This window comes from Podarcis raffonei, chromosome 2 (assembly GCF_027172205.1).
Source record: "Podarcis raffonei isolate rPodRaf1 chromosome 2, rPodRaf1.pri, whole genome shotgun sequence".
NCBI lineage: Eukaryota > Metazoa > Chordata > Lepidosauria > Squamata > Lacertidae > Podarcis > Podarcis raffonei.
In genome coordinates, this window is record NC_070603.1 from 32,230,657 (window position 1) to 32,239,642 (window position 8,986).

At 45.2% G+C, this 8,986-nt stretch overlaps 2 protein-coding genes across 4 annotated transcripts; one reads left to right on the plus strand and one right to left on the minus strand.

The window, feature by feature from the left end:
• Nucleotides 1-47: 47 nt before the first annotated feature.
• ALYREF (Aly/REF export factor) lies at nt 48-4,393 on the minus strand. Of its 2 annotated transcripts, XM_053375642.1 has the most exons (6): nt 4,057-4,391; nt 3,560-3,691; nt 2,387-2,534; nt 2,053-2,116; nt 1,582-1,753; nt 48-359 (listed from the first exon to the last, which is right to left on the minus strand). In XM_053375642.1, exons 1-6 carry the CDS (start codon nt 4,285-4,287, stop codon nt 345-347), a joined length of 762 nt encoding a protein of 253 aa, XP_053231617.1. In that variant the 5' UTR covers nt 4,288-4,391; the 3' UTR covers nt 48-344. The 2 variants fall into 2 exon arrangements, with proteins under 2 accessions (XP_053231617.1, XP_053231616.1); XM_053375641.1 differs by lacking the exon at nt 48-359 and having other exon boundaries at nt 1,552-1,753; nt 4,057-4,393.
• Nucleotides 4,394-4,483: 90 nt separating this feature from the next.
• Nucleotides 4,484-8,562, plus strand: ANAPC11 (anaphase promoting complex subunit 11). 2 transcript variants are annotated; one of them, XM_053375647.1, is made up of 3 exons: nt 4,484-4,563; nt 7,296-7,439; nt 7,525-8,562. In XM_053375647.1, the coding sequence occupies exons 2-3, from the start codon at nt 7,331-7,333 to the stop codon at nt 7,668-7,670; spliced, it is 255 nt and encodes an 84-aa protein (XP_053231622.1). In that variant the 5' UTR covers nt 4,484-4,563; nt 7,296-7,330; the 3' UTR covers nt 7,671-8,562. The 2 variants fall into 2 exon arrangements, with proteins under 2 accessions (XP_053231622.1, XP_053231621.1); XM_053375646.1 differs by lacking the exon at nt 4,484-4,563 and adding an exon at nt 4,970-5,061.
• The last annotated feature ends 424 nt before the right edge of the window (nt 8,563-8,986 follow it).

The window sequence follows — 8,986 nt, forward strand, 5'->3', positions numbered from 1 at the left end:
GCCCCAAGACTAGGTTCCAGCTGCAACAGGAAGCAGACATTTACAGCTCTAGACACATTTCTATTTTATTACTGCCAAGGTGAAAAAGCCATCTTGGCCCAACAGGCAACCAGTAAAATTTTTCCCAAAAATAACTCGGTACAAAACAGATCTGTCTCAGAATTAAAAAAAAAGAGAGAAAGAAAACTTTACATGAGTTTGAAACCTATTCCAGAACATAAAAGTAAAACAAATTCCATTCTTGATATTAGTAGCCGCTGCCGCCATCCACCCTTCTTCTCCCACTGGGGAACATGGAATGAGATGTCTGCAGTCCTTCCCATGCACAAGATGCGCCAACAGCTTTAACTGGTGTCCATCTAAGAGAAAGAAAAGTTTTAGTTGGCTGCCACCAGCTAAGTACCAAGACAAGAAATCCAGATAGTCACGGGCACTTCCTCAAGCAGCACAGTACAACCAGAACCTGTGCAGTACTGTTTAACCATAACAAAATGCTTTTAAATAGCTTTTCACTGCATCATTAATTTCTGTGCATGTAGGCAAAGTTATTTAGCCAAGAAAGCAATCTGCACTTTCCCCAATATATCTCATACCTTTATAATATCACACATCTTTATACCTCAGTGCTGAGGAAAATAATTCTCTAATACATTTTCACTAACAGCAGAAAGTGAATAGAGTTCACAAGAGCCTTTCCCAACTGGTTCCCTCCAGATGTTTTGGACTACAACTACCAGCAGCCCCAACCAGCACGGCCAACAATCAAGGATGATGAGACACTTAGTCCAGCAACATGTGAAGTGCAGCAGTTTGGGAAAGGCTGCAAACATGGCATGTACATAAATCTCCACTCAAAACTGCAAGCAGTTACAGAATACTAGAGAAAGCTTAAAATCTGCATCCAAGTTGTATTTTGTACTCAGGAAACAGATGGCAGAATCACAATTAGCTGGCCTCTTCTATTAACTAGCATGTACTTTACAGTCCTGCATATTTAAATTAGGTTTGGTTCTTGGATTTCAGTTCCAAGTAATGACTCATGATGGTAGCAGGAAGATGGTATGCAGCAACGACTACCCAGATTGACTTCTTTACAGGGCAGAAGTGTTAATAAAGAACACCATCCATCGCTGAGTTGAATCAGCAGCTGTGAAAATAGGATTGTGCAGCATGACTATGAAACATGTCTAGAGCATGACAGCTGATACAGCACAGCAGAACGTGATACACTCCACAACCACAGGCTGTGTTCTATCAAAGATAGCAAATCTAGTGAGTCACCAAATTCACCAGACTGAGTAGCACTCCACAAGAATCATAGTTTGCTACACTGTAGGAACTGACTCCACAGTTGCGCAGCTAATTCTTGCGCACACAGGAGGGAACACATGGAAATCACTTGGAAACTAAACAAAAAAACTACAGACTGCTCTGCTTTAGTGCTGTGCTATCTCCAAATGTCTTACTTTATGTGAAGTTGCACTTTTCCTCTCAGATGACTAATGCATGTATGCCAGGCTCTGCCATCAGGCTCACCTCCCTCTCCCCACCGCCATCCACCATCCCTCAACTATTACTTACCCTGGCATTGTAAGCATCCAACTGTGCATCCAATTCTTCTGCAGAGAGCTGCTGTTTGGAACTCCTGCCAGCACCTCTACCTCTGCCTCTGTTGCCACGGCTGCCTCGTCTGCTGCCACCGCCAAAGCCACCCGAACCACCACGGTTTCTGGTCATGCCTCCTCTATTTACACTAAAAGCAAGAGATAAGACTGAATTACAGGAACCTACAAATAGAAACTGCATTACAGTTACCCACTGAAATAAATTGCAATCTACACCCTTCACAAAGAACTTCGTAGAAAAGCCGAGTATGGTTAACATAACTACAATCTAAAAATCATGCTCCATGTTGTAAAATGACAGTGGGAAGTATATCTATTATTTAATCTCTAGGAATCAAAAATACAAATGAACAGGGTCTGCACTAAAATTGGAGACATCCATATAGTTTATTAATCAATGTGAAACGTCAAAAGACAAATCTCCTACCTCTGTATTGGTCTCCTCTGTGTATCTATCTGTGATGTAACCAGCTGGATGTTCATGGGACGTCCTAGGAAAAATACAAAGAACAAGTGTTTACGGCAACCTTGTAAGCAAGTTCATAAAAATTGCTGACCTGCAAAAATATATTGGTCTGCTGACCCGAGAGTGAGGCAGGATAGAATTTTTCATCCTTCCTTCACCTGCCTGCTCACTTACCAGCATGAAATTCCATGCACTTGGTCAGCATGTTACTGTCGCCTATGTGTATGAGCAGAGTTCGCATTCATACCTTCTCCCACCCACTGAGTAAATACCTAGGTGAACACAAAATACATACCATCCAGGGGAACTCCGTTGTACTGTTTCATAGCCTTCAGTGCATCTGCCTTTCTCTCAAAATGGACATCTGCTGTACCTAGACTACGCCCAGAACGGTCATAGTGCACTGCTGCCTTCTTCAATGTCCCAAATTCTGCAAAAAGCTCCTAGAAAGCGAGAAAGCAAGATCTCACATATGCTAGGACACAGTAAGAGGTTCTTGCAAAATATTAATAGATGGGCCAAAGAATAGAACAGCAGACCTTTCTGTTCTCCATGACATTTTGCTTTTTAATTTTAGCCTCATCAGAAGCAATAACGAAGTCTAAACTGCATTTAATTCCTTAGTTTATAATTACATTTATATCCCACCTTTCCACTGAGGACAAAGAGAGCACATGTATTTCTCTTCCTCCCCGTTTTATCATCACACATCAACTTATGAGGTAGGTTAGGCTGAGACAGTGACTGGTCCAAAGTCATCCAGTACGCTTCGTAGCAGAGTGGTCCCCCAGGCCCTTGCCCAACACCCAGGTCCTTGTCTAAGCACTACACCTACACTGGCCATATCTGTGCACTACATCTCAGCTAATACATTAGGGTATTCTTAGTTCAAATATAAAATAAAGTACAAAAACATTAAAGAAAATTTCCTATACTGTCTCCAAATTTCCTATAAAGAAAAAAATAGTTTTGCAACAGTAACTCTGATAGGAAGCGAAGGAAATTTGAAAGACAGCATACAGTCCTGGATAATATGGCTAAAACAAATGCCACGAGATAAACTTTTAAAAAAGCTTATCGGATTGAGGTCTCCTGTCAATCAAGAATTTCAAGAGGCACCTTTCTCTTCTTAAGACAGTGCCCACATGACTTCACTTTCATAAATGCTTTTATATGTACTCAAAACAGGAGCACCAGAACATGCTAACTGAAGCTGCATGCCATCCCAAACTATTGGGGGGGCGGTTTAAGGGCAGTTACCTATTGTCCCGTAACTGCTCTTTTCTGGAAACTTACTGTTGAAAAAGGATGGGGAAATGTAGTAATGGATCAGGGAGAAGTTAATACATTACACAAGGGAAATCTAGAACAGCAATAGGAAACTGCAACGTGAGTAAAATAACTAAACGACCAGCTACAACTATCCACTCCTCTTGGCTCCCTCTTATTAAAGACAAGGAGAAAGTACCTGTATATCTGCATCCGATACTCCAAAATCCAGATTAGAGACGAGCAGCTTCCCGCCTGTCTCGACACCAGCCCCAGCACCGAAGCCACTCTCGAAGAGATCGTGTTGCCACTTTTCAGGGAGTTGCTTTGGCTGCGACGAGAGAGAAAATCCGATCAGTACAACGTAGCGTCCCACATAAACGGCGGCCCCATTGTTCTGCATTTCTACTCAACCCGGAGGCGGAGCGGGGAAAACCCCTTCATTTCCTCTCCCCGCTTGCCGTCAACAAGCGCTCCGAACTGGGCCTAGGCGCGCCGGGACCCCGAAGCAACTCCTCCCGCCCAACCCTCTTATCTCCGCGTGGGGGAGACCCCCCTCGACGCTTCCCGAAAGAGACAGAACAAGTCCCGAGTCGCCAGGTTCCCCAAGAAAGTTCACAAAACAAGCGGCCGGAGCCCAGTTCCAACCCGGGTAAAGGGGGGGCTCCGTCCGCGCCCGCTCGCCCAGGGACCTACCCGGCTGTAGGGCGCAGGCCTGTTCCTGCCGCCTCCCCGGGACAGGGCGCCTCTGTTCCGGACGGGGCCGCCCCCGCCTGCCCGCCCAGCTCCGCCTCGGCCGGCTCCGCCGCCTCGACCCGCAGCTCCCCTTCCGCGACCTCGGCCGCCGCCGGCTCGGCCGCCGCCGCCCCGCTGGCTCCGGTTCAGCTTGATAATGTCGTCCAGAGACATATCCATTTTGTCGCCCATGATGGCGGCTCCCTCCGGCTCCCGGGGCCTACACTTCCGGCCGCGCTACACCGGGGACCGGATGCGGATGAGGCGGGGAGGACGCGAAAGCCGAGCGAGACGAGGAGGGGGGGGGGCGGGGAGAGAGAGAACGAGCGCGCACGTGCAGTCTCGGCTGGGCGAAAGAAAGAAGAGGTAGCAGCAGGCGCCGTTGTCGCGCGAGGCTTTATAGGAGCTGGGCCCGCAAGGAAACATGGGAAGTCCCGTCAAGGGGCGGGACTTCCGGTACAAGGGGAGGTGAGCTTGGGCGCGACGGTTGGAGGTGCGACGGAGGGTTCCGTTGAGTTGGGTTTTTATCCTTGCTACCCCAGAGTCTGGCTGTTCTCCTCGTACCGCTCTACAGAGGGTTGGACTAGATGACCTTTGGGGTTCCCCTCCTATCAATGCTCCCTTACTGCGCATTACACCTGGAATTGGTTCCCAGGCCTTCTAAATACTCCTCTCTTCTGTGAGCTCGACCCCTTAGTCTGCACCCACAACTGAACCGAAACTTGTGTATTTGCATTTGCTCGCATTCATACTTTGCTTCCATCTCTACTTTCTGGTCTTTCTGTCGTTTCCCTGACTGCTGAAAGTTAAGACGGTATTCTCTTAATTGGAGCGGGTACTTTTATATGTTTTGTTCCTCTCTCTTGCTTTAGAACCTCATAAAATGATACAGAAGTGACAGTGGTGCAATATTTTTATTTAGACTGTTATAAGAATTCTGAGACTAAATCTTCATAAATGCACAAGGTAAACACATGTATAGGGATGCGGGTGGCGCTGTGGGTAAAACCTCAGCGCCTAGGGCTTGCCGATTGCATGGTCGGCGGTTTGAATCCCCGTGGCGGGGTGCGCTCCCGTCGTTCGGTCCCAGCGCCTGCCAACCTAGCAGTTCAAAAGCACCCCCGGGTTCAAGTAGATAAATAGGGACCGCTTACCAGCGGGAAGGTAAATGGCATTCCGTGTGCTGCGCTGGCTCGCCAGATGCAGCTTGTCACGCTGGCCACGTGACCTGGAAGTGTCTGCGGACAGCGCTGGCTCCCGGCCTATAGAGTGAGATGAGCGCACAACCCTAGAGTCTGTCAAGACTGGCCCGTATGGGCAGGGGTACCTTTACCTTTAAACACACATATAAGTATATAAACCACATGTCTGAAATACCGTATTTTTCGCTCTATAAGACGCACCAGACCACAAGACGCACCTAGTTTTTGGAGGAGGAAAACAAGAAAAAAATATTCTGAATCTCAGAAGCTAGAACAGCAAGAGGGATCGCTGCGCAGTGAAAGCAGCCATCCCTCTTGCTGTTCTGGCTTCTGGGATAGCTGCGCAGCCTGCATTCGCTCCATAAGATGCACACACATTTCCCCTTACTTTTTAGGAGGGAAAAAGTGAGTCTTATAGAGCAAAAAATACGGTAGTACAGGAGAGCAATTCCTGAGGCCATCTTGACTCTTAATAACCCCAACTATTTCCTCTGCAGAAGGAAATAGATTGGAGAAGCGTTTGCCAGGAGTTCATTTTGCTTACAAACCCTGTATTGACGGCACATTTGTGTATGAATAGGGTGGGCCTGTGAACTAGATGCAAAAACCAAAGTACTAACCATTTCAAAAGAATGGCAAGATTGCCCAGGTAATGCAATCAGTAAAACATCAGATATCCTGGCAATCAGTAAAACATCACATATCCTGGAGAAAAGCCACACCCTCAAATTTCTGTGGTAGACAGCCTCTTTCTGTGATGTGTGTTTGATGCTTTTAGAGTAGTCTTTGGCTAAGAGATTGGGCAATGTCTATTTAAAGGGATTTGCACACCTTTGTTCTGAGCCTCACCTCCTTGAAAGGAGAGGGGAACTGGTGCAACAGAAAAATAAAGATCTGCCAACCCCCAAATTTTTCTACAACAGAACTAAAGACAATGCCACAAAACTATTTGCTACAGATTGGATGTTAGGAGAATGGGAGAGGGGACCAAAAATATATTCAGGGGCATATTTTACTGGCCTGTTAGTTGTAGTACCTAAGGTAAAGTGAGGTTAGTAAAGGAAAATGTAGTCCTTTTAACAGTGATGTTAAAAAGAGATGTTATGTTTTTCTCTTTGCCTTTCAAAGAACTCAGGTGCTCCATTTATTTCTATTGTTTAATATCCTTAACTAATTAAGTTAAAATAACTTCTTTTCCTCTCCCCATTTTGTTTGTTAGCTTAATATCTAGCCTCAGAAAGAGTAATGGTGGACTCAAAAGCTCCATTTCCCTATTTGATGTTTTAGAATGTACTAGTAAAGATACTACTGCTGCTTTTGGACAGACACGTTTACCTGCAAATTTTGTTTGCTAGAAAGCAGTGACAAAATATCAGAGCTAAATGTCTGCAGTCACCTGAACTGCTGCCCCCAAATCTTATGCCTAATAGACCTGTCTTAGTTTGGGACTTCACCATAGGGAAATGGCAAGTAACATTTATATAGCCATCTGCATTGTTGCGCTCATATCTGTAATAGCTCAGCCTTTCCTATAGTGGAGTTTTAAGATAACAGTACAGCATAGAACTGATAAGGCGGTACACCTAAGAATTGTCCTAGCACTCTTGTAAACTGAGAAAGTGGCCATATGTTCTTATCTTGCTGTTCCCTATCTGTAAATTTGACATACTCTCGAGTCTTCTTCATAGTGTGAGGTGGTGTTGTTCTTGTTTAGTCATTTAGTCATGTCCGACTCTTCGTGACCCCATGGACCAGAGCACGCCAGGCACTCCTGTCTTCCACTGCCTCCCGCAGTTTGGTCAAACTCATGCTGGTAGCTTCAAGAACAGTGTGAGAATAGTGTGAGGTAGTAAGGGATTTGAGAGAAATTGTGCAAAAACTCTTAACATCTTTAGAGAAATGTGAAGAATGTACAGTTCTGAAGATCGCAGTCTTTTTAACTTGGAAGATCTGCAGAAACAGAAAATGTCTTATTCGACCTTTTACTTCTTCCCTCAGGTGCTATCTTAAGCTTTGTACGTAGTCTGGACACAATGAAAGTGAAAATCAAGAGCTGGCATGGCGTTGCCTCTTGGCTCTGGGTTGCCAATGATGAGAACTGTGGCATTTGCCGGATGGCCTTTAATGGCTGCTGCCCAGACTGTGAGTATCAGTTCACTGGGATTTTCCTTAACCTTTGTGCACCATCTTCTCCCAACTTTGCTCTAATGGAACCTATGTTTTGCAGGTAAAGTGCCTGGAGATGACTGTCCCCTAGTGTGGGGCCAGTGTTCCCACTGCTTCCACATGCATTGCATTCTCAAATGGCTTAACTCCCAGCAAGTCCAGCAACACTGTCCAATGTGTCGACAGGAATGGAAGTTCAAAGAGTGACACTGGCAAGATTTCTTCCTCTCCCCAACACCTCTTTGGCTTTTGTGGACTGATTCCCCCCCCCCACTCCCTTCCCCAAGCTTGGCGAGCTTGCTACTTTATAATGCCACACTTACCTTCATCCTCCCCAGAGCTGCTGAAGAGAGAGGTGGATGTGGGAACACAGCTACTACATGTTACAATATCCTATGTTTTTCCTCTGTTTGTGCTGTGATCACAAGGTCTCTACAATGTATGAAGTATAAGGCTATGCTGTTTGGAAGGTTAGAATATCAGACAGGCAAATGTCATGAAAGATTTGTGCTATTTTACAACATCTGAACCACCTCGTTAATGTTTATGTCTGTGTCTTGGTGAATTGCCTTGGTAATGCACATGAGGTGCTTGCAAATGAGGCCTGATTTCAGGGAGCTGCTTTGCTCAACTGCACGAAGGGTTAAGAAAGCTGTTCTAAATCTTCTTGTTAAACTTATACCCCAACTATTGTAGTCTCTTTAAAATTATTTGTAATTTATTTTTAATTATTGTTTAACAATAAGAACAGCAAACATCACCAACTATTGCATTCTGAGGCGTGAAGCAGTTAACCTCTTTTCTGTTCCTTACAAGTAGCACTTATATATGAACAAGGATTCTTGGTTTCCTGTTGCTATGTAGCCCCACTGATAGCCATATAATTTGGTCCAGGATCTAAGCTTTTGAGTGTAAATAGTGTTAGAGATTGGGGGTTGCTCTAGGCTTGTGTCCTCGTCTTACTACACATTTGGCCTGCAGTACAATAATATGTTTGTTCCCAAAAGGCTGTAATACCAGATCTTTCTGATTGCCAAGTGCTTGCCCACAGTGAGTTACCATTTGTACATGGGATGGTTCCAGTAAATTTTGTGAGTCAAAATCAAATATCTTTAATACGGTCAATGACCAGAAAGTTGTGAGTCATTCCTTTAATGTTCCTGCCTCTTTCTTTCATCCACATGGGGGTTCTTCAAGAGTGCAGTTTTCCTATCTGTGGCCAATGCAGTGAGGTGATAGGATGTGACCTGTGGGGAAGGGGGGTGTCCTCATTCTTCTTAAAAGCTTAACTAAAATTACTTTTAATGGGAAAAATACTCTTGCACTAGCTTAGCTGTGTAGCCACACAGCCTACAGACCAGCTGTTTGTGATGCTTCATCCTGGCTGTTGGGTGCCCAGTCCTTTATGCTACCCCCGCCTGCAATGTGTAATTGGCGCCCCTTTATGGCACCCAAATGAGAAGGTGGTGTTAGTAAACGGTTCCAATCTGTGACCTTTTGAACACAGAGCATAGTATTGCTAA

What these genes read in the sequence shown, in the direction of transcription:
- ALYREF (XM_053375642.1), bottom strand. Translation starts at nt 4,287, where the DNA reads ATGGGCGACAAAATGGATATGTCTCTGGACGACATTATCAAGCTGAAC. An exon ending in CAACGGAGTTCCCCTGGATG is followed by an intron (nt 2,117 to 2,386) that starts GTATGTATTTTG and finishes TATTTTTCCTAG; the next exon opens with GACGTCCCATGAACATCCAG. An exon ending in CAGAGGAGACCAATACAGAG is followed by an intron (nt 1,754 to 2,052) that starts GTAGGAGATTTG and finishes TCTTGCTTTTAG; the next exon opens with TGTAAATAGAGGAGGCATGA.
- ANAPC11 (XM_053375647.1), top strand. Translation starts at nt 7,331, where the DNA reads ATGAAAGTGAAAATCAAGAGCTGGCATGGCGTTGCCTCTTGGCTCTGG. An exon ending in TAATGGCTGCTGCCCAGACT is followed by an intron (nt 7,440 to 7,524) that starts GTGAGTATCAGT and finishes TATGTTTTGCAG; the next exon opens with GTAAAGTGCCTGGAGATGAC.